The sequence below is a fragment of the Synchiropus splendidus genome, chromosome 11 (genome assembly GCF_027744825.2).
Source record: "Synchiropus splendidus isolate RoL2022-P1 chromosome 11, RoL_Sspl_1.0, whole genome shotgun sequence".
Taxonomy (NCBI): domain Eukaryota; kingdom Metazoa; phylum Chordata; class Actinopteri; order Syngnathiformes; family Callionymidae; genus Synchiropus; species Synchiropus splendidus.
Genome location: NC_071344.1, coordinates 12,257,922 through 12,283,126, shown reverse-complemented (window position 1 = coordinate 12,283,126; position 25,205 = coordinate 12,257,922). Strand labels below are relative to the sequence as shown.

Sequence of the window (25,205 nt, the reverse complement as noted above, 5' to 3'; positions counted from 1 at the left end):
ACGTTAACGCTAAACAACTACAAATGATGTGTGAAAATGTTCAAGATCATCCGACTGCAGCTGGTGCAGAACGTAACGCCCCAAACCCTGGTTTTAGCATCAAGGTTTCATCCAGGGTTTCAAAGTCCCCCTTACATTCAGGGTAAAGTTAGGGTTCGGACTAAACACTATTGTGCGTATTACCTGGCATAATCTCTGACTCTGACCCTTTTTTTCCCCTGTTAATCACGTCGGAAGATAAAATGATGTCGTACTCTTTGGCAAAACTATCTGCGAATAGTCTAATAGTAATAGAAAAATAGCTCAACATTTCCGACGCATGGATTGTGTTGCGCTGGCTCTTCTTGAAACACATCGTTGGTGTGTTTTGTTGGACCTTATTGTCATTACTGCCACATACTGTCCAATTTTGCACATGATGGATTCTGAGAGGCTACTTGGTATTGTATGAGGAAATCTGGAGTGCTGCAGGTTTGACAGAGGAGTTCAAGGACTGCACCAAGGCTCAGCTCTGAGCCCCTTCTTGTTTGCCATGGTGAAGGACAGGTTCACAGGTGAGAAGCCCCTTGGATGATGATGTTTGCAGATGACATTGTGACCAGTGGTGAGAGCAGGGAGTCTTAGAAACGAGAGGAATGAAGGTTAGCCGCAGTAAGATGGAATACATGTGTGTGAATGAGAGGGAGCCAAGTGGACAGGTGAAGTTACAGGATGCAGAGATAAAGAAGGTGGTGGGTTTGAAGTACTGAGGGTCAACTGTCCAGGGCTATGGAGAGTGTGAGAAAGAGGTGAAGAAGCGGGTGCAGGCAGGATGGAATAATTGCAGAAGAGTGTCAGGTGTAAAAGGGTGTCGGCAAGGATGAAAGGGAAAGTGTCCAAAAGGGTGGTGAGGCCAGCAATGTTGTATGGTTTGAAAAGACAGGAGGCAGAGCTGGAGGTAGCAGAGATGAAGCTGCTGAGCTTCTCTCTGGAGGATGGATAGGATCAGGAAGCAGTAGATCAGAGGGACAGCACATGTGGTCAGGTGTTTAGGAGACAAAGTCAGAGAGGCTAGATGGAGATGGTTTGGACATGTACAGAGGAGAGAGAGCCGGGACATTGGTAGGAAGATGTTGAGGTTGGAACTGCCAGGCAGAAGGTGGAGAGGAAGGCCAAAGAGGAAACGTGGTGAAGGAGGATATGGGGTTTGTAGGTTTGAGAGAAGAGGAAGCAGAGGGCAGGGTGAGATGGAGGAGGATGATCCGCTGTGGCCACCCATGAAGGGAGAAGCCCAAAGAAAAAGAAGAATTCTGAGAGGCTTCAGGCTCTGTTTCATCGTCCAAAAACCTTTCCCTGAGTGGAGGTTTTATGATAAACATAATTATCAAACTGGATCAAATCACAGAGTTACGCAATTGATTTGGAGTTGCGGTGGAATCAGTCGGGGAAGTGGTGGACAGGAGCCATGATTAATTCATAAAGTGACGGTTCAGTTTAGTTCACAGCATCCGTTATGTTTTATTTATCTGGAAATGGCATGAAGGCAACTTTTGATCACACATGCAAGAACATTCTCCAACAGAAAGGAGCGAGCGGCGCACGCAGCCACCGGAGCTGCCTGGGATCTCACACTTTGTACACAGACAAAGATCCCTTCTGAGGGATATAAAATCTGCATTTGAAAGACATTTATGATGGAACACACGCCTGTTTCCCGCTGCCGTAGTCACGCTGTGAAAGAGTATGGATGCAAGGATAAATGTGACACCATGTGGCCTCAGCACCGCAGGGGAAATCTACCTAGTCCACAGTAAACATCTCCAGTTTGACAGAAGAGAAGCGTGTCGCTGTGCCGCGAGGCGGATCACTCAATGAAGAGCTAATGAGTCGTTCCCCCCCGGCGGAAGCCGTTTGCCCCCAAATCTAGGTGCCGTTTTAGAGAAGCATAAAAGACACAGAGGAGTGATATGACTATATCTCAGCTCAGCTGCACTGTTTGGCAGGAGCTACCAGAAGCTGCTCCCATGGCAACCATTAAGAGACGCATTTCAGTCTCGACGCTGCACAACATCACCTGGAATGTGTGAAATTGCACTTCACCTAACAAACACTGTACATCACATTTAATGTCTGTGTTCTTGTCTGGCGATTGTATACATTTTTTGTTTTGATGAAGCTGTGCTGCGAGTGTTGTGTCCTGCCTTGGGTGACTAAGAGCTGCGAGCGTGGGCGTGCGGCGAGTGCTCTTACAGCTCCACAGCGCCAACTCTTCTCCTGTTGTATGAGGCTAAGATCGGGACTTCATTCAGCACAAAGGTTTCAGGGAACCCTGCACTTGTGACTGGACGACTGAGCTCACGGCACCAGCGGGTCAGCCAACCCTGATGGAACCAGTGATGCGTAACCCAGTGTGCCTAGAATATGACTCACAATTTGTTCCTTGCCAGAGCGAAACAACAGAGGAAGTGCCACCCGTGTTGAAGATATGATTATTATTATTATGGGCTGTACAATGATATTGTAAGTTATTCAAACCATGAGAGGAGTGAGCTGGGAGATACATTTTACCCAGACCTTTTGAATGTAGTGATGGGTCAGTGAGGTTTCATGATGCAGTATTGAAGATGAGGTTTCATGAAACAGTGTCCTGATTTTCAAAGGCCATCAGATGGCGCTGTCTGCTGGAAAATGTTTGAACTTGAATGACTTATTCAGTGAAACCCCTCATCATTTCTAAACCAAGATCACCATCTAGTGGCCTCAGAAAATGAACACACTGTGTCATCAACCCTGCAATACTGTTTCATGATACCTCACCTACCCTTCGCTATCTGGAAGTACAGCACCAACATTTGGACTGAATAGTAGTTCAATTAAAAAGCAAAAAATCTGTATAGATTTGCTGCTTCCGGGTTGGATGTTGACGCATTGGTGTTTCAATGTTGTAAAGAGAGTCAGAGCCCCTGTGGGGGTGTGATGAGCGGGAGCCCTCTTGACTACTTCAATACAGTCGGTGTACATATAGCATGGAATCATGCCGCTCTCCCCCTAATGTAGATGTGATGGTGAGTGAATTTGAATGCGTGTGGTGCACTGTGTTGAAGTTATTGGGCCACATACGTGGGTTCTCGGTCTGAGAGGCCTTTGCTGCAGTTTGATATCATCCTCTGATCTTTTTCCACCTGTGGAATGCGAATTTTGGCCTTTGAATTATTGAATGAATGAGAAAAAGAGCGTTTAAAAAATAGATTTTCAAAGTGAATTGAAGACAACTGCACAAGATGAAACGTCTTCAACAACATTATAATATTCTCTCCCAAGGTCCAAACCAGCCAATTCTGTTTCCACTCAGGGCACCAATTGTTAAGTTGAATTCCGTAGCTTCCCTTTTTGATGTGCGAGTTGATACATGCGGAGACTGAGCCGCACAAAAACGGTAATCACAGGTCTGAATATTGACAGGTTCTCATCATTACCCACGTTTCCACCGCTGGCGAGACTAAAGGGAGCCAATACAACTTTTATCAACCTGGAACCCCGACAGGCAGCTGAGTGCCGATGAGCCACGCCCGCTCATCCATACAGCCTCCAAGCAGAGGAGTCAGATTTAAGCATAAGTGTCCCGAACACGCATCACTTTAGGAGGTTTTCTGCGGCGCAGGAGCGACGTCGGTGCGTACGGCACAGACGGTAAATTGACACGGACTGTGGGAGGCATCAAATGGTGTCTGTTAAATTTGCAGTCAACATCAAATATCACTTAAAAACGTTGAATGATTTCTTTGCTCTGCCAATATTGACAGCAAATGGAGGGTGTTAGCAAGCTTTTATTGCTGCACACAAATTCTGGATGACCTTGCCAAAGCACTGCGTGAAAAGTCTGGTTTTTCCTATTTGAAATTGTGTTGTTTTGTAGAGTGACGCTTCATTAAATGCTGATACATAATTGTTGAAGCGCTCGGCCTTCAATCGTCCTTCACTTTTGATAGCATGGACAATAAAGTTTTGATGACCCGTGAAGAATCTTGACAATATTGTAGAAGTGGCCCTGGATCGGTTCTCTTCTCCATGTCTCATGGAGGACATCTTGGCTTTTGACCGAGGTGCCTGCCTCTCCCCAGCTATTTCCACTCTATTCAGTCCGTGATACATGTTAACATATCCAGGCGCAGTGAGTGTAGAGTTGGACAAGTCTTTATTTTCCCCAAACATTGTTCATATCGACGACTCGAAAGCCTTTCGGTTACACCCTGCAAATGAAGCTTTCACATGACACCCATCACTGTTCGACTGTACTTCCAAACCTTTTTTCCAAACAGAAAGCATCTTCTCAAAAGTGCGTCTGAAAAGCCAAAATTGATTTTAGTTTTAGCTGTGACAGGCCATCAGTTTAGTTATCTCTCTGCTGCGTCCACAATCACTTTTTTTTACAAGACGACTTCATGCCCATGTTGCCGCCTTTCTCCAAAGTATTAAGCTTACAAACACTGCCACTTTCATTTTGTCTTTTTTATCGATTCCTACCAAACAAATCTGCTCTGTGGAGTCCCATCCCGACTGCTCGGGCAGTAAAACAAACTGCTGCCTGGTGAAAGATTTCTAGATGGAATCGGTGTTGCAGAAAGCTCCTCTTCCATCTCTGATTTCTTCTACAATCACGCCATAAGTAGAGAGCTTTATTTCCGTGGACCTCTGTGTTTCCTAATCCTTTGTAATGTGGCCATTACCGGCTCATTTTTTACACTCGCTAAAGTCATTAGTCATCGCTAATTACCATATGTAATAGAGGAGGGTGAGCTGGGGAAGTGGCGTAAGAGTATGAAGCTGCGTCGGGAGATCAGAGTGATGGATGGAGATCTGCATTTGACACGAGGAGGCGCAGGTGGTCCTGATCTCCTTCTCCTGCTGTGGCTGTTTTCTCCTGCTTTCTTTGCCTGAAGACACTGTGACTGCGGCTGAAACTCAGGTTTTCTCGCATTCAAAGTGACACTCTGTCTTTCACTTTGTTCCGCTGATCCAAGATTGTAGCCTCATTCACCTGGACTGACTTCCGCGTCACGCTAGGACGACCATGTGACTAAATGAGAATGTGTTTGAGCTCTGTTTAAGCTAATTTTTTATTGCTATCAATGACATTTAAAATGCTAAAAAGCACTCTACCTTTAACCCCTGAACTGTAGTGCCTTATTCGGGGTTGAAATTTCAAAATCCCAAACATAAGAGATGAGTTTTTTGGGCCTGTTTTCGTATGAATTTATAGGTCCAATATCATTTTAAAAGCCCCTAAATGAGCAGCATTAGCACCCTCTAGCTTGTGGCTAGTGGAATTCAGTTTCATGTTTAACGCATTAATTTAACCATAACGTTCCCAAATCTAATGATGTAATTTCCACGCCAGCATATGATGAATGACTCGCTGAGTTATGATTTAAAGGATACATATTTAATGGCTGCATCTAAAGAATCAATAAACCATAGAGTAGCATTAGCGGCGCTGCATTCATGTGAGATGTTTTTTTTTTTGTTTTTTTTTCGTTGCAATCCCATCTATGGTAATGAAATAACAGGCAAACTGAATAATTGATTTATCATTATTGTAGCATGGCTATGAAATTGCAATCCACTTTGTAGACCCCGTACCACCCCCCGCCCCCTCTCCCCCACTTTAACAAGGCAGCTAAGTTAATGTTATACCATGGGCAATAATGTATGAAGGGAGGGAGAACACTTCAAATAAGAAGGGAACAAAGAGAGACAAACAGGTCTGTGTTTGCCAGTCGCTCTGGTGGACTCGTGCACCGACTCACACCCACGCACACACTCGCTCACTTGCAAACATCTTTGTTGCTCGCAGCATTTCTTTTTCTCGTCGTTCCAGTCCCAGAAGCAAATGGAGGCCCCGGTTCTTCTGGTGTACAAAGAAACTGAAATTGTGTTTGGACTGCCTTTGTGAATTAGTTTCTGCAACACACTGTTTACCGGTGGGTTCTGGTTTTTGCTCAGTCCCAGACAGGAAGCAAACATAGCTCAAATGTATCACCGTGGAACACCAGTTAGCCATTTCAGACCGTGGAAAATTGTTGATCTTGAATCCAATAATGCCGACCAACCTTGTCTCTCAGAAGCTGACTTTCAGTCTCAACCTTCGGCGACTCCCTCCTCTGCATTGTTGCCCAAAAGTGACGCCATTTTCAAATTGATTTAAGCTTCAACCAGGACTCAAATCAAAGTCTGTTTACTTTTAAATCATATTATTAGCCATACTTCTTCGTGGACAGAAAACTGACTTAGAAGATATATAGGATACTGTTGGAAGGACGACCAATGAGGATCAAGGTGAAGAAGGGCTGGAAGAGGTGTGATCCGGATCAAGTCAGGTGGAAAAGACTGACTTGGTATCGGAGACTAATATTGTTCTATAAAATCATAGACAGTTGGCAACGATGCCGTTACCATCGGGACATCAGGTCAGAACCTTACTCATCTACCGCACGCACAGACAAGTGAGAGCGATTAAAGGGGAGCTGCTTACTGAGACATCTGAAGACAAGTATTCCCCGGCGTTAAACTGACATTTCTTTTTATCGCCTCTGTCTCCTGGCAACTCACGAAACAATTTGTCTATTTATGGTGATCAAAGAGGACAAAACTGTTGAGCCCAGAGCAGCCGCTTGGTCTCGTGTTTTCTTGTTCCTCCTCTGGTTTGACTGTGGTCGAAGTGAGTGTCGTGATCATGAGTGTCAATCTCTGGGTCATCCTTAATGCGGCCCAGCAGGGTTTAGAAATGCATGTGGTTGACATGACTCAGTCGTGCTGGAGGTTTGGTGAAGGTGTTCAGACCCATTAGAAACATCAATGTCAGAATACCATTCCAAAAAACCAATAGGCTGTGTTCATAAGACCTGTGGGTGATGGGGGGTGGACTTCAATATCAGTCAGTGAGCTCAGCACGCCACACACATAAAGATATAGAAGCTTGTTTTGGGTGTTTGTAATGGAAAAACCCAGCAAAAAATAGTAACTAAATGACAAGAATACAACCTCTGATCTCTGAAAGTATGGACCACGCATGACACCCAGACACCTGAGGGGCATGGACTGTTGGAAGTTGGTGGCAGATGGTGAAGACAAATTTTTATCGTCATCTCATTGGGTTTTTCTCGGTCGACTCGCTACTTGATTGCATTCCGTTACATGTTTGCATCCCCACACTGTTAGCATTCTCAGGCCCGGCTGTTTTTGAAGCCGATTATCTGACAAATTCACTCTTAACAAACCTCAGGCCACAGGAATGTCATGAATGATGGTCTCATGAGAGGCGGCGTTCGTGAAGGAACGAAAACAGGACCAAAACAGCCTTTATTTTTCGTGGTACAGTTCCCTGCCATGACCTAAAATCTGACTGTGACTATGTGGCTTCAGACTTCTATTGTTTTTACCAGGATTAAGCCAGATTAAGAGAACATGGGAAATGGTGAGGAAGTTTCATGAAACAGTGACCTGATTTTCAGAGGCCACCAGGTTGCACTGTCTGCTGTGAAATGTTTGGACTTAGAACAACTGATTCAGTGAAACCTCACATCATTTCTAAACCAAGAGTGCCATCTAGTGGCCTCAGAAAATTAGGGCACTGTTTCGTGATACCTCATCTACTCCTGAGAAATATGTGCACAGTGGAGCTGGACGTACAGATGTGAGAAAGTGATGTGTACGCATATTTAAGGGAGGACTCTTGGTTTGTCAACAGTTAGCTGAGGTTGTGTGCTGCAGTAAAATAATCTGGGCAGAGTCATTTTGAAACTTTTTTTTGAAGTGATGCACTCAGTTTTCAGGAAGTTTGCTCGTCTCGGGGTTGAAAGTGCACTTTCTGTGGCGCTGCAAAAGACTTCTGACACAGCAGAATGCGCCACTCACTCTTCCCCTTTTCAAAAAGCAGCCCTTTAAGCGCCGATCAAGTTCCCCGCACTCTCCCATGCGCGCACACACTCCGCAGACAGCTCTGCATTTTTCCGACTGATTTTCAAAGGCTCAGCTTCCTGTCTGTATTTGCTCTCTGCTCGCTCCCTGACTTCGCTTTCATCATCCGGCCGTCATCTGAAAAGCATCTTAAATGATTATGTTTTAGCGTCTGCTTATTTTTCCCATCCTTAATCCCGCCTTCATGTTCACACTGAGTTTGGCTTGACAGCACAAAGGTGATTCATCAAAAGCTTTCTTTTTTTTTTTTTGTCTCAGATTTGTGTCATTTTCATTGCGTAAGCTCCGACACTCGGATTCTTCTTGCTTGTCAGCGACCCAAATGTAGCACAACATGATTCCTGCTGTCGTTGCTGGAGTTAGCTCTTGGGTTGGCGAGCGTGACCACGAGATCGACTCGGAGGACTTGTCTCACGTATCGTCCTCTCGCTCGCTTCCCATGGAACGTACAATTAAGTGTCGTCTACTGCCGTCTAATCTGGACCATTAAAGTGTGTGACTGCATGAAACGTATTGGCAACTTAGTTAAAGTGAGATTAATTTGGTGGACAGGAGCCGGAGTGGGCCTTTGTAGCGCTGGTTATCTTTCTTCTGCACATTGGGCTTAGCTGCTCGAGTCTGGAGGAACGTTGCGTGTGCAGGAGTGTGGTGCTATGTAGGTCATTTGGATGGTGTGAGCAACAGAAGGTTCTAGATTCTCTGATCCACTGGAAACTGTGCCAACAAGGAAAATATATGGGGTTTTTTTTGTTTTGTGAGGACACGTCATCTGTAATGTAGAAATAACTTCACCCAGTTTAATCTCTTTAACTTGATATACCAGGAAAGTTTTTCACTAGAACAAGAAACATCTTATTCATGTGAAAAGCATTTTCATTTGTGATTAATAAAATGGTGGAAATTCAAATGAATATATTTTACAACACGAAAGCATCTTTAAGTTTGTTGTCAATTTTTGAGTCAATGTTTTTGGGCTTATTTCCTGCTGCTCACAATGACAGTATATTATACAAAACGACTCTGTTCCACTGAACTGTATAGAGAGATGATTCATTTTTTCCCTCTGAGATTTTGCCAGATGGTTTTAGAAAGGCTGCTTTTTGTTCTCTAAAACATCGATCAACCAGAGGCACTATAATTGCTGCGCCGCTCTGCCGTCATGTGGTTCATTGTTGGCTTCATTCAACTGGTGTAATTACACTTTAAAACAATGTTCATATCGACGTCAGAAAGAGCCTGTTTGCCAAGTATTTTGTGTCAAAATTTCTATAATTTCAGTAAATTCAGTCTTAATTTTAACCCTCTTTGGAGTTAAATGGATTTTCGGGAGTGGTAAGGTACTTTGGTACAATACTTGCAGTGTTCTGCATCTTTGTCTGACGGAGTTATGAATGACCATGTTACCTTCCCAGATTCCCCCTCTTCTCTTATCTGTGTGTAATTTATGTTCAAAGTTGTGCAGCTGCTCATGTTTCTCTCTCATAAATCATCACACTGTAGCACCTCCCTTCCTTCTCATTTCCTGACACCTCAGTCTTCTCAAACAAATGTCAGCAGTGCTTTGCAAATTTCCACTTAATCTGTTCCAAGTACTGCCTAATCCACTCGCTATGTTTGCCGATGGTTTTTTTGTCCGTCTTCATTCTAAATGTCTGCCACGTGCTGTGTTCCAGCTCCTTGTCAGGCCGTATCGTTGGAGGAGTCTGGTGGTTCTTCACCCTCATCATCATTTCCTCCTATACCGCCAACTTGGCAGCTTTCCTGACAGTGGAGAGGATGGTGTCTCCTATAGAGAGCGCTGAAGACTTGGCCAAGCAGACAGAGATTGCTTATGGAACGTTGGATGCTGGCTCCACCAAAGAGTTCTTCAGGGTGAGTGGAAAGAAAAAGAGCAGTTTCTCACCTTGATCTGGCTAAAGGCCCATTTATGCTCCCCTGACCTGCGACATTACACCTGTCTCAACCCTTTTTAAAACGTCACTGATCACACACTTCGGTGTGCTCTTTACGTTGCTGTTCACCAATATATCCACTGGGGGGAGCAGCCCACAGTCAAAAGTTTATGACAACAACATACTCCAAAAAACAACAAGGCGACTGTGGAGTCAGTATTGATCATGTAGCTCTTGCACAAAAGAGGAAACGAAGGCATTATTGTAGCAGGCGGTGGTCGGTGAGGCCGGTAAATATATGGCCTCTGGAGGACAGAGAGTTTCCACCATCTTCTTCCTGTCTCCTGAGAGCTACGTATCAGGTAGTAACAGCAACACTGCCCCCCATTGTTTCTAGTGGTACTGCTCCCTTTGGTCTCTATCCGTAAGCTTTGTGCAGAGCACAGACAGAAGGAAACGTGAGCATGAATGGGCCTTAAGGAGTCAGACTCACAAGTCATGTTTGTCTACTCTCTATTGAAAAGCGTATTTACATTTAGATCTTTTGGTATCTTTTGACTCCCAGAGGTCCAAGATCGCCGTCTTTGAAAAGATGTGGTCCTACATGAAGGCTGCCGACCCCTCCGTCTTCGTCAAGACCACGGACGAGGGGGTCATGCGTGTCAGGAAGTCCAAGGGCAAGTATGCCTACCTGCTGGAGTCCACGATGAATGAGTACATAGAGCAGAGGAAACCCTGCGACACCATGAAAGTGGGTGGCAATCTGGACTCAAAAGGCTATGGTATTGCAACACCCAAGGGCTCCCCCCTCAGGTAAACACCCACCACAACACCCTTACTGTGGGACATGAGAGCATGACTATAATTTCCATTCATCTCCTTATTTGACTTTTTTTATTTTGGAGAAAAACTGCAATATATTTTTTTCTTTTTTTAATAATAATGTTGATTTTCTTTGCGTCATCAACTTGCCCCATTTTCCTCTTTTTATGCCGCCTGCATGTGTTGCCAACAAACACTTGACAAATGTGTAAGTGAGACTGTGAAATACCCTCAACCTTCCTGTAATCACATTCAAAAACCTCTTCAAAAAAGGCGGTTTTATTGAGTTTCCTCTGAAGGAAATGCGACCTGCTCATAACAGAAAAGAAAACCGACCAATGCAAATATAATTCGGCCTCTTGCAAAGGCAGCAGGATTAGGGTGCGAAGGGCATCTCACACTGCCACTTCTCCACCTAACCTCACGCTTGAAATGGAAAAGTTGCTGAATCTTTCTCTGTCTAATGGGTGTAATGAGTGATTATTTATCCTGAATGTTCCTTCCTGCCATCAACGTCCATGAACAGCAGCTGCCATTTCACAACACATTAGCACCACTAACCAAGTACTCTTTCACCAGAACTCCGAGGGAAGAGAGGTGGTGGCATCTGAAGCTTTTAATCTGTCTCTAATCAGCCTCATTGCTTTTCATGAAAAGAGCCATATGGGAAGGAGGGTGTCATTCGGAAACTTCATTTAGACTTGGTTGACTGCCAAGGTGAGTCAGGAAATTCTTGAGCGGCTGCTCTCCAACCGACTCATTTCCGTGGTAGGAGAAGAACGCGAGCCAGAATGAAGAAATAACGGTCTTCAGTTGAAGGAATAGTGGCGTTTAAGAGCGTCGACACGACCAAAGGTGCTGGCCAACGTCGGGATAATTTTAAGTTAGGGATGTGGATTGGCAGGTGTCATGTGATACGATACATATCCTGATTCAGGAGTGAGTATTTTGTGATACTTAAGATTCAGGGATATGTTGTAATATTTGTTGACAAGGAGCATTGTTTTAAATGGGGGAAATAGATAATGCTGAGAATTGTATTACCTTCTTTCCTGCTCCGTATACAGCATCAGTTCAATTTGGGGTTTTTTTGTGTTCAGAAGGAAAACGTTATTGTCAAAAATGCAGCAGCATATTCAAGTTTCTATGTCTTAAATATCGATATAGCCGACTTCAAGTATTGATACATGATGCAACTCTTTCTGATACGAGATGCCAGGAGTGAAGTGATAGTGCAGTAGCAGTTTGGTGGTAGAAGGGGTGGTCACCCTTGTGGTGTGTCACTGTCCAGCGTCAGAATCAAATAATCTGCTCAACAAACCACAGAGAATGAAATACACATTTATAGAGAGAATGAGATTATTTGTGTGCTATCAGGGATTAAGGGAGGTGAAGAGGTGAGTGCACAACTGTCTCAGTAAACATGAAAGGGAAACTTTGCAGGACAGCAGTGAGAACTGCCTTGATGTACAGTTTGGAGACTGACAGAAAGGGAGGAAACCCAGTTAAAAGGGGGCTGAAGATACAGAGGATCTTGGACCAAAGGACAAGGTCAGAAGTGAGTGTGTATGAGCTCATGTGGAGACAAAGTTAGGGAGATCAGATCGTATAGACACAGTAAAGGGGAGACAAGAGGATAGCAAACAGTGAGTGGGAAAGTGCTTGAAGACAGAACAATGGGAAACCGAGGTACTTGGGTGCCCTGCGAATTTGATTCTGGAATGTTCTGGCATTATTGCACTTATTTTTCTGACTTTGTTTAAAGACTGAAGAAGTAGTGACACACCACTGCGGCACTACCCCGCCCTCCCCACCCTACACTACCCTTGGAATCCTGGGATGGAACTGCCTAGGCCTCCACCCTCACAGGTGCCCGATCCCTCTTCTCGCTAGTGGCTTATCCTTGAGAGATCAGATACGAGAGCATTCTTCGGGGCTATGCCAGACCTGGAAACCTTACCAACTAGCTGCCCTTGGCCCTTGCTCAAGGTCAGGGTCCTGTTGACCCAGCTGTCTCCCTGGTGAGCTAATCCAGGCACTGGTTGGAGGCACTGGTTTAGACCCAGGACCAGAGTTTATCCGTCACCCGTCCATGAGACACTTCAGTATTCCTTCCAATGGGGAGTTTCAAAGAGCTAAAGCCAGCCATAGCCCAAGCATCACCTCTGCAGTTGAAAAGAGCCCAGCTTGAACAGAGTGTGTTGTGTTCAGTGACACGACTGCTGAGGAAGTGCACCACCGACTCTCCCTCTGTCTGTTAATCAGAGGATAATTGATGAATGCTAGCCCCAGATTGCCTCTTTTGCCAGTCACAGATGTCTGATTTGGCATTTTCATTAACGGGTAATTGACGTCTATGATTGGAAGGAACCAAAAAAACAAAAAATAAAACGTGACAATCCCTCTGCTCATCTGTAATCAGGCATCGGTGAATGTCAATCTGAGCTGCGTCCCTTTCTCCTGCTCCAAACCTTTGCAACCCTCCTCAGGTTTTCTCAGTCCTCTTTTTGCAGGTTCTTCCAGCTGGTTGTGGATCAGTTTGTGATCGTTCTGTGTGTTCTCTGCACTCACTTGATCGATTTCTTTCTGATGTCCAGCCACCTACATTCTTGCCTGACTGCATCCCACTAGACATCTGCCCATCCTGAATCAAACGGCCAAACTAACCACCCACAGGTCTTCGGGCCACCCATGTCCACCCCCCCCGACTTCTTTCTTCCTGTCCAGACTGAGAAAGAACTCTGAGGTTTTACCAGCTCTGAGCTCACATGTGTTCCCTACAGCTGTGTTGTGCTCCGAAGGCTCTTGTGCATCCATCAGCGAGAGAGGCAGAATGATAGCAGACAAAATAGTCACAGCACCAAAACCATGACAAAGACTTGGCGAAGTAGACAATGTGACAACGCTGTAATCTTCTTTTCCATTATGCAAGTGATTGCAGATTCTGCTTCACTGTTATTTGTCGATGCAAAGAGTCTTTGTCCGCGGCCAGTCAGCTCTAGGAAATACACTCACACACACACACACACACACACCAGAGAAAGAGAGAGAGTAGACACCCGGGAGATGCTCTGGATGTCGGAGGATTTGAGTTTCTTCCTTGCAGTCGATTCAATAGTTTCCCTTCAGCTTCAGAGTAATTAAAACCGTGGCTTGTGACTTGAAATAAATGCACGGCATTTCTCTGCTGATAGCTTCATTAATCATAACCTTATTGTGGATTAAATATTTATGTAACTTTCTGTAGCAGCATCCGGACTCTACATTCACTCTAAATGTGATTTAAGCTATAGATTTATATGTAGAGTCGCTGTAGAGACACGATGATGAGTAGCAGATAGTAGGGATGCCCAGTGTTTTCCAAAACAAGTAGTGTACAAGTATGCGCATTTGTGTACTCACTGATACCGATACACCATTACTTACACCATTACTGCTAAAGTTAAAATTTAAAGTTGTGTTTTTTTTTCATATATATCATCTGTTATTTGAATATGTTTTTTCTTGTGCAACGGTGACAGTCACAAGTTTTACTGCAGTACAAAAGCATGTTTTACAAAATTAAAAAACTGCATGCGGCTGTAAAGTGGTATCAGTTTTGTGGTATCAGTGGCCATTCTATGAGTATGAGTACTCAAGACTGGATCAGTATCCCAGATTTGTAGTATCAAACTGGCAACACAACTGGCAGGTTTACCAGTCAGAGCCTCAGTAAATAGAGGGCTGAAGTTCTGCTTCGATCCGCTGAGTAACTTAAGACCCGCCCCTTGCTTATTGACTTACCTGTTTTAACACGACTGGAGCGAAACAGGACACCAACATTTTTTAGCTGTAGTCTAAGAAGCGGCAGAAATCGAAATGTTTTAAAGACAGTTTGGACCCAACATACACCTGTCCTCTGCGATGTCAAACTGAGGGCACTTATTACCAACCGTGCCTGGAGAACTGGCATTATTTAACTGCGTCGCAGGACAGGAAGTAATTCTTCTATGTTCCAGACTTGGCCTGCAGCCTTTCGTTTTGACAAGCCTGTGGTCGACAGGTGGTTGATTAATAATGCAGAGAGACATTGACTGAAAGGGAAGGTGACAAGAGGCTGAAGTCAGGAGCAAGGATTAAGAAAAATCGAGGGCTTCGGTTTCAGACCTGCTGTGTAGGAGCCAGTCCAGCTTTTATATCAACTGAAGAGGCAGAGACAGGACCACATCAGGATCCTGCAACTCATTGGCTTCAAAACATCTCAAGATTCTGTGGAGTAGTTGCTCTAATAAAGATGTTATAGTTTTATAGTTCTTTTATCAGCTGAACTGCTCCTTTCTGTCTCAACTCAACTAGACTCATTTGTGCTGGATTTTAAGAGACAAAACTTTCAGCAATGAGGAGAAAGTTGTGTTAAAGGCGCTGGATAAAAGGTCAGTGGTTGGAACTTTGCTACCAACCAATATTTTAAGGCCACAAACCACAAAAAGAGGATTTTTCCTGGCTGGCGAGTGGGCCGATGCCAAAAGGCTTCACATTTGTGCTGAAAGGAAATTATTCCAAGGCAAATCTTCCCATCCAAGGCATCTCCGTTTTCGTCTCCACTCCGCCTTCCTCTGAGGCCCCTGCTTGGTAAAACCTGACTGTGTAACCGTCAGGGCATCCAACATTTCAGCCCGGCTAACATTGAACATCTGAAACCAGAGCTCCTGCTTCATATCAGTACCCTTACGCAGGAGTGTCAGATCAGTGTTGTCATGATCACCACCACCATGCGACCAATCTTTTTTTTTTTATATCTGTTTCCTAATGGCTATCGTTTCATATTATCTTCAAGAAACCCAGTAAACCTGGCAGTGTTAAAACTGAACGAGCAGGGCCTCTTGGACAAATTGAAAAACAAGTGGTGGTACGACAAGGGCGAGTGCGGCAGCGGGGGCGGGGACTCCAAGGTCAGAGACAGTTTGATACACCCTGCGGGTGACCCTCCGCCACTGGGGGCGGGGGCGTGAGGAGAGGGGGGTAACCGGCACCACAACACTGCACAGCCACTCCAGCAATAGCCGAGACATGAAAGAGGGGAGATCCGACCATGGGGGTTAGTCAAAACCACCGAGGGGGCTATTAAGCGCGGTGGTCTCCGGCTCCAAACATTTTACAAGTCTAATTAAATTCATCAATGTTTAGTGATTAAAGCAGCTGGGTCCCTTGTGCTCAATGATATTTTCACCCTGTGTTAATTTGTCAGGAAGATGGGGAGAAGAAAAAAAAAAGGGGTGATCACTGAGGCACAGGCATGAGTGAGGTGTGTGCCGCTTACCCGAAGTGATATACTAATACACATCTACTGCCTTAGGAAGCAAGAAGAGCTAGATGGAGTATTAACACATATCACTTTGACTCTACAGTTTCTAATGCTGTTTATTTCATGTGTGGATCTTGCGAGTGCGTTTGTATGTGTGCGCGAGGTTATTTGTTTTGACCGACATAAGCAAGCTCAAGCATTAACGTGTGTCTGTATTCTTGCTGATGTGTCAATAACATAAAATAACATGGTATAATATGTTATTTATGTTATTTCTTTATGGTCGGAAGAATTCCAGTAAACCTAGCGGTGTTGAAACTCAATGAGCAGGCCGTCTTAGACAAACTGAAAAACAAATGGTGGTACGATAAAGGGGAGTGTGGCAACACGGACTCCGGAAGAAAGGTCAGTCTCCTCACAGCACCCCCTGCCCTGAACCTAGACCAGATCCAAGTCTGTGACCCAGCTTTTATGAGACTGAGAAAGAACCTCCAGTCGAAGTACTTGGCTGGATTTCTGTATTAGCCCGAATACAAGACACAAACTGGGGCAGATTTTCTAAGGGTTTGTGCGTACTAAAACGTGTTTCTCTAGCCACAACGCCAAAGGGCAAAGTCGCCAGTGCCCCAACTTGCACTTTCGCGCAAGTAAATTATGAAATTTACGACGCTAAAATTGACCAACTACAAACCTATTCATGAAGCTTTCACTCAAAGATATTCCATCCCTATTTTGCATAAAGTGAAGGTCCATGCACGCAATGTTCTGGTGTACTCCTTGCTGCAGTTGTATTCAAAGAGAGATACTTTCTTACATCTTTTAGGTGTACTGTTTTACCGCTGTCCGTGGTCCTGAATTGTGCCACTTGTTCCTCTCCAAGCGCTACAAACCTGAAAACTATGTTTAAAATAGGCAAATCTCCAACGACTCACTCCTGTTTTAGATTGTCCACGCAGTCCTCGCAAAGTCAGGCACCTAGTGCCGTTCCACTGTCCGAGCAAGGGTTGAAATAACGTAATATTTAGTACGAACAAACAGAAATCTTGGTAAATCTGCCCCAAAATCTATCATACAAGTAGAATTATGGGAAAAAAAGGAATAAAAAGTGAATACAGGGTTTTCCCAAAATGTTATGCTAACATTTTTGGTCCAGTTATTTCATTTCATTAGCTCATTAGCATCATTTATGATCGGCCTTCTCTAAAACTCTGAAACATGTACGTTAAAATGCTTCAGTGAAAACATGTTTTATAGCTTCATGTCCGCTCTATTTGATCCATTTTGAATGGCACAGTGAAGCCATACTGATCATCCAAGTCTTAATCACGATGGATGTACTAAGAGAAATCATTTGGACAATATTTGCTTACACTCCACTGGGTTTGTTTTGGGAAGAGAGTGTGCGCGTGCGAAATGCAATTTCCGCACAAATGTTGTCTTATATTCGGGCGAGTACACTGTTGGCAGTGCTTTCTCTTGATGAGCTTGTGTTGTCAGAGATTTAATGTTCATTACCAGTGTGTACATAAATATTAGTGAGAGATTGTGCAAATCCTCTTATCAGCAGGCTCGACAAGCCAACACCAAACACACACACACACACACTGAAAGTTGCCATAACCTCAAGTTAGTACAGTAGATTAAATATGAATCACTCCCAGGGAGAAGGAACAGGCGGGCAGAATAACAAACAAGGGAGGAGTAAAGGGAGGAAATGAAGTCCCAGCTGGAAACACTAGGTGCTTCTATCGCATCAAACCTTACGTCCCGACACTTGCTAATGTCATTCGCTGTGCAAATTTGCATTAACTTAAAACAAGCCATCCGTCTTGTCAGGGTAAACCTGGTTATCTTTTCGTTTTTCATGTTGTGTAATTTAGAGCTGGACTGCAGAGTGATGCGCAGGGAAGTCTCTGTCCACTTGAGTTTCGAGGTATTTGACGGTTACTAGCTATTAAATGAAGAATCCAAATGATTTAGCGCAGCAGGTTCCTTTGCCTCCATGAGTTTCCTATTAGCTCGGCCCCTGAGCTGAAACTCGAGCGCCAGTGAAGATGCTGTCAAAGAAACAAATAAACTGCTGGATCTTATAAGGAGGTGATGTTTAAACTCAGTGACAGTCGCCATGGTTGCCAAGCTACATGCGGTCCACTGATGACTGAAAGGTCAAGTGACAGCCTGGATGACCAATTGAATGACTACTGGGGCATCATGGAAACACACAAGACTGTTGTTTCCATGAAAAATATATCAAATAGTAATACTGTACATATGCAGGCTACTTTTATATAAGCCGCTACAGTTTTCTCTGTGGACGTTTACAGGCAAAAGAGCGTCATGCTGCCAAAATACTGAGCCTGGTCACATCAAAGCGATGACATCACAGCCTTGTCATTGACCTTAAAGCAGCTCCACCCAAAGAGCAGATCTCCTGGGAAGCGGCCATGAGAAGCAGCAGCTGAGAGCGGCTGTGGTGTCGGAGCTTGGGACACATTTGGAGCTTTAATGTCCATAACAGATGTGAGGAGTTTCCAGTTTGTTTCATGAGTCAGGCTCATGCTGGAGCCTGTTCTCCAAACTAGTTGACAAGTGATCCTCATTTTGCATTTTGAAGCCTGTCTACGGTGCAGACAGCACCACTGCACCCGCGGCTCATACTCCGCTGCAGCAAAAAAAAAGGATTTTCCTCCTTAAATTTAGTGGGTGAGGCTAATATTTCGGTGCACTCTATCATCCAGAATTTACGGTAGGTTATATGACACCTCGTAGTGTGTAGTGACAAGACCAGATGAGAAAAACACACTCAATACATACAATAATTTCAGAGAAAAAAACAGCATTTTTAGAAATCTACATTTTGTAACTTGTAATTGTAATATAGACAATATTTTATGGCTACTTGGAGTGAGAGGCAGGGGACACTCTGGAAAGGATCAGCAGAACACACATACAGGCACAGGCTCAGAACACTGAAAAATAATTCCTGAGTTGCCTCAAGCTGCATTCAAACCCACAACCTTACTACCAAAATATAGGGCCTGGTTCTAATGGTTATACAGTTGCTGCTATTTCATTCTGATGTGGGGCCACACAGGGGCCGTCAAATGGCCGCATGTGGCCCGTGAGCTAAAATAAAACAATACAAGTCTGTCCCTGCTTTTGTTTTCCTGTCTTTCTGCCAAAACACGTCGAGGAATTTTACGGCTGTGACTCGCTCTGAGAGGATTTGCAAATCTAGCTGTTGGTGATTTCATACGTCTAAACCTCGCCGGGGGGAATTAAGTAACTCACCTGAGTCGCTGGAAGGGAGAAACACAGCTGTTAGTCGGGGAACATTTTAACGCAGCACCATGACAGGCGACGCTTATTTAAAATGTAAATTAATTTACAGCGATAGAAGTGAAGAAAACATTTAACCTGAGGCAAACGTGACGCACGACTCTCCGTCCGCATCCTCAAGATGAGATGTGAGATTTTAACATAAATGCATTAGCGGATCGTCTTCCCGAGTTGGCGGCGCAGACATATTTGCTAGACAGAATCATATTTTTGATTAAACTGAACCGTCGCCTCAGACGCCGTTTTATTAAATGGGCTTAAGTGAGTCCGTGTCAGTTTAACGGAGATGAATGAACAATAATAAGATGTTGTGTCGCTGTCACATGTATGGTTCAGGGCCCTTACTTTCCTGAGCAGATTAGCCTCGGGATTCCAGCGTGATCGAAGGCCTGTCTCATGAATCCAGTTTGACAGAGTGATTATCTGAAACAATCATTACGGCTCTGGATCACATCCATTGGATCAGACTGCACCAGACAAACGTGCTGTCGACGCACAACCTTGCACACAGTCATCCCATCTCTTGTCTGTTAAGTAGACATGTGCCGCTTTTCCTATTAAGGGATCCCTAATCCACTCCAATAAAAGTGGAATACCTGATGAGTTCTGGCTTCTGGAAGTCTCCGCTGGCTCTTTCCATGAATTCAGTTCAATCGGAACACGTCTGTTATCGTGTTTCTGAGCTCTCTGAAGGTACCAAACGCCTCATATCAGGCGATTAAGCTAGTTATTCCCAAGTGAGCTCACGGCTCTGCTGCCAAACTTGTGTCATGAGGCAGGTCTGGCTGTGCTGTTTGTTGTGCCCATGGTTGGGAGTGGTGTTGTCGCTCTAATGCTTTGAGTCGTTGCGTTATATGTCGAGTGGATTTGCGTGTGTGAGCATGGACGCGAGTGTGTCGGTGGAATTTTGCCGCCGGCGCCGCACTAATGCGACGCTGTGCCCCTTCCTCTTTCCCTATCCAGGACAAGACCAGCGCTCTGAGTCTGAGCAACGTGGCCGGGGTCTTCTACATCCTCATCGGTGGTCTGGGCCTGGCCATGTTGGTGGCGCTGGTGGAGTTCTGCTACAAGTCCAGGACTGAGTCGCGGCGAATGAAGGTGTCCACGGCGCGAGCCGCTGCTGCCTCAGCCGCTCAGGCCTTTCACTGCTCAGCCTTAGACAGTGGTGCTAGCGCCCCCTACACAGAGCTGCAGAGCTACGGCCTGTACGCCAACAACACTGTTAAGATATAAGAGCAGAGCACAGCCATGGGGTAGGAAATGCTGTGTTGAAGCCTTGTTGATGATGATGATGATGATGATGACATCCGCCGCTTCACCCCGCCCATCTACCCGTGATCACACCGCAGCGCCAACGCTCTTCTGTTCCTCTCTGTCCTGCTGCTGCTCCCTTGCTCAGCCTTAAGTGCTACTGATTTATCGCTCGGTCTCAAATTGCCCTTTTGCCCGATTCACCATGATCAAAAGATTTTACTTTCAAGGCAGGAGGTGAAACGATTTTGAATTATCGCTTTGTAGGTTCATCCATTCCTCTTAACCTTTCTTTGAAGTTACTGCTCCGTCTCTAAAGCGCTCATTTGTCCCGACTGGAACCAGACTTGAAAGAAGTGCCAGCCATGCTACGTGATGGGAGGCTGCGTCGGAGAAACAGCAACACAACCAACCCACTTGTCATGTTTTCATAAAGCAGCGAGTGACTCGCACACTGGCAGTGCAGTTTGACAAATTCAAAGTTTTTACATTTTCACATCTGTACTCATTATCTTTTGTTGCAAGGGATTATTTTCGCTCTCCCAGTTTGAAGTAAGAGCTTTTCTGATCATTTAAAAATCATAACCTTCCCACTGCCCAACATGGTGCTGAGTAATTTCAAAGTTTGTTGCCAATTTTATGCAAACTTTACATAAGAAGATTTGGTTCTTTTTAATGGGCTTTTATGATAAACTAAGGCGTCACTTTCCAGTTCTAGATCCATTTCATGTATGAAAAGTGAGTCATGGTTTAGTAGCCAAAAGAGAGAAGAAGAAGTTTCTCATGATTTGTTGCACGTTCAGGGCTGGATTAGTTTTACCTCGGGACATGGGACGAAGTGAAAAAGACCAGGAACTCAGGCACAAAATACTGACCATAGATTACTGGGATAAATAAAAGGATCATGGGAAATGACAGCAGGTGATGTTAAGCCAGTGTGGAATGATGGTAGCCAGTGGAGATTTATTGTATCTTTTACTTATGAAATATCGACCGGCAAGTGTGTGGCATGTTGATGCACTGTGGCTCCAGTGGAATCACGTTTCCCCTCCCGTGGTATTTCCCCACAACATATGGGGGAAGCGCTTACGAGAGGGTTAAGCCATAGCTCAGCGCTCCTTTCTCCCGCAACCAACCACTCTTTTTGAACGTCACCTAACACCCTGGGAGGGTACGTACAAGCCAACCTCGGTTCTCAACCACAATCCGTTCCAGAAGGCAGTTCGAGAAGAGATTTGTTCTAAATCTAAATCTCGATTTTTCCCATTACAATGAACGGAAAAAGAAATAATGCATTCCAAGCCTGCTTTTTTAAGCATTTTTTTAGCTTTTCCTGATAATAAAATGCATAGTAGAAATACATGTACAGTTTATAATACTTTATATAATGAAATTATTTTAGAAATATATTTATTTTTTGCCTAAGATGTATGCTTTAGTACTAGAGTTGGCTAGGCTGGGAGTGCATTGCCGTATCTGTAGCCAGCCTTGTAGACTTTTTTTATTAACAAAAGTGCAGAATAACAGCCAGTAAATGTAGCTAACGGGACACGTCTGCATACAGAGGCTGCGTTATACACAATAACAAAGCGGGTGGTGGGTCAGCTGGTCGATCCGCACACGTTATGTTTTTTCGGCTTTTTTCAGGGGCGTTCGAGTTCTGGATTTTCGTTCGAAATCTCCAAATTTTCGTTTTGTTCGAAGTCTGGGTCGGTCCAAAACCGAGAGCGGGCTGTACTTCATTGCAGTGAAGCACATATGCGTCATTAGAGGTTGTGTCTTCTCCAAGAGACTGACTCCTCCCACGCGTGGTTGTTTACGAACATTTGCTAACCTGTGCGAATCAGCCCCTAATATAACTGCCGTCACCCCAGGTCCTGAGGTGAATCCAGCCCAGTCCGAGTAGTGTTTCATGATGCACCTTAAAACACTTCAGAACTGAGCACTTCATAGATTAGCAACTCTATTTCCGTAATTTTACTAAGAAATATATTCCGTTGTTCTCTCTAAATATCCACAGCTGGAGGACATGAACGGGTAAAAAGGCAATTTGGCTCCTGGCGGTATCTTTCTCTGTCGCGCTGAGCGAACCTCTTCCCTGCTTCCTCTTGCTCTTTTTTGCTGGCTGTGTCGTGAAGCAGGGCCCATTGTGGTGAACATCCTTTCTATGTTAACCATCCAGCCGGGCCTGGTGTAGCTCACATGTGTTACCAGGAAGTTAACAGAGTTTCCCGCAGTGTACCACGACTCCGTGGTTGGTTTAATGGATGCCATTACCCAAAGCACCATGAGTCCGACTCCAGGGTGATATACTGTCAGGCAGCAGAGCAACTCTCTGTTTTCATTAGGCTGCGAGCAGGCACCTGGTCAGGATGCTGATCAGATGGGTGAGGAGCCTATTAGTCCAGCACTGCCTCGATGCTGTTTGGCTTGAAAGAAACAACAAGGCTGATCCAATTAGAAGCCCGTGTAATTCTCCAATCTCCCATCCCCACGCAGCACTCGCTGCTCGCTCTGGATTGCACTCACTTTGCCCAATTGAATCAGCTCTGCCTTTGTCGGACATCAATGTATATTCATTCGCCAGCACAAACACGTCATTACGGCACTGGGCTTCCAGGCACCGGGGCCTTTTCGCGGCCTGGAGTATAGAGCTATTAAAGCGGGAGAGGAAGCCTCCGCTGCTCACACCTTGCTCTGCTCCTTCGGTGACAAAGTGTTTGACTGCAGATAGAGAGAAGGAAACCTGTGAGGCTAACCAGCTCTCTGTGCTCTGGAATCTGTTGGCGTTTCAGCACCACAATCTGATAGCAGAGATGTGTGTTTGGGTGCATTAAAGGGGCCATTCATGACGCTGTGTGTGGGTCGAGACCAGGGGTTTTCGACCTGGTTCTCACAAGGGTGGTGCAGGTTTTTGTTCCAACCAGCCGAGCGCACACAAGTTAACCAATCAGGTGTCGGCTGAAACAAGCGGCACCGGACTGACAATCAACCGATTGGTCTTCAGACGCCTGATTGGTTCGACTATGTGTGTGTCACCGGTTGCATCAAAAACTTGCGCCACCTCCCGGGCCTCTGAGGACCAAGTTGAAGACCCCTGATCTGGACAGTCTTTGAACACACTTCACTTTACATGTCATCCATCATACGAATTCCAGTTCAAACACGCCAGATCAAATGTTGAAGAAATACATTCACCATGAACTGGTCCAGTGGTGCAAGAAGTCCTGTCATGCACAGTAGACCCTCAAGGTGTCTCTGAAAAAAAGGAGTTTGTTATTGGATCACAGCATTTTATTTGGTGACCTTGTGAAAAACGAATGGTGATGAAGCACTGACAATGTAGAATCAAGCACCGTAACTGACTCACACACATTTGAATAGCACTTACTGAATCCTGAGAAACACAAAACCGAACTTTGTCTGAAATTTGAATGAATGCATTGTTGATGTGCAAATCTCTTTTATACTCACGTGAACAACTTGATCGCACATGTAGAAACCCTCACAAATCCAATGCAACCTATCGGGCAACCTGGATGCAATTGACTAAACATTGAAATGTGGTACATTTGTGAGAACCTCATTCATGCTTCCAGACGATATGGAGTCTTTCGTTGCAGCAACCCCAACATGTTCATTATGGGAGTCAGCTATCTCTGGTTTTACTCCACCAACATATTGCTGCGTAATGTCGACTCGTTGTTTCCCTTTTTGCCTATGGAAACAAAAAGGGTAAAAAATAAACAAGTAAATATTTCTTTATTTATTGATATTATTATCATATACGTTTTCATTCCAGGTTGTAAAAGAAAGAAAGATAAATTCATAGGAACTGATTCTCCAGCCCCTTTAATGTACCCGTTGCTCATTGAGTCTCTGTGGTTTGGATTTAAGGATCATAAAACTGTGTTTTTCAGTCGGCACACTGACTGTCCTGTTTCCCTTCCCGACAGCAATCCATCAACGACGCCATGCGCTGCTCCACCCTGACCAGAATGAGCGGGAACGGGAGTGGCGGAGAGAACGGTCGAATCCTGACCCACGACTTCCCCAAAACTGTTCAGACTCTGCCTTGCATGAGCCACACTGCCAGCATGGGACTAGGTGCCTCCGGCATCTGATCATCACGTGACCAGTCGTAAAACAGACGGGGGAGCACAACAACAAAAGAAAAACCCGCACCATGGCTGTCTCGGACTGACCCATCCGATCCCGCAGCCGTCGCCGAGCTTGACAATTTACTGCCAAAATGCACTCTTGTTCAATCCCTACAGATTTTTTTAAAAGGTGGCCGTTTAAAAAATCCGAAAAAGATGGGGAGGAAAAAAAGTGCTGCAATAAAGAGGGAGTGACGAGGACGAGTGGATTGGATTTTTTTTTTACTGTAATTGTGTAGGGAAAATGGACTTTAATTCTTCAGTGTGACGCCTGCGTTGTGCCATTTTAATGGAGCTGTTAGTCTTTGTGTGCAATATCTTCACCCCTTCCGCTGACTGTGAACTACCTAGATGCTTGTGGGCGGCACCCCAACGTGTCATTGCACAAATGTGGAACTGTGGACCAGCAACACCGTTCTTTCATTCACTTTTTACCTGGAAACTGATGGGGAGCGTGGCGGGAAGCCTGATAATAAATGTGGAAGAGATCCGGGAGGAAGA

At 44.8% G+C, this 25,205-nt stretch overlaps 1 protein-coding gene across 4 annotated transcripts in view; it reads left to right on the top strand.

Moving 5' to 3' along the window:
* gria1a (glutamate receptor, ionotropic, AMPA 1a) overlaps positions 1 to 24,823 on the top strand; it is a 76,127-nt gene extending 51,304 nt beyond the window's left edge. Inside the window, exons 12-16 of one of the 4 annotated variants that reach the window (XM_053878433.1) lie at positions 9,630 to 9,828; positions 10,414 to 10,661; positions 16,245 to 16,359; positions 20,257 to 20,391; positions 24,501 to 24,823. In XM_053878433.1, the coding sequence (XP_053734408.1) occupies positions 9,630 to 9,828; positions 10,414 to 10,661; positions 16,245 to 16,359; positions 20,257 to 20,391; positions 24,501 to 24,668 (865 nt within the window). In that variant the 3' untranslated portion in view covers positions 24,669 to 24,823. Of the gene's footprint in view, positions 1 to 9,629; positions 9,829 to 10,413; positions 10,662 to 15,486; positions 15,602 to 16,244; positions 16,360 to 20,256; positions 20,547 to 24,500 lie in introns of all 4 variants that reach the window. The other 3 variants (XM_053878432.1, XM_053878435.1, XM_053878434.1) reach the window with 3 other exon arrangements.
* Positions 24,824 to 25,205: the final 382 nt, after the last annotated feature.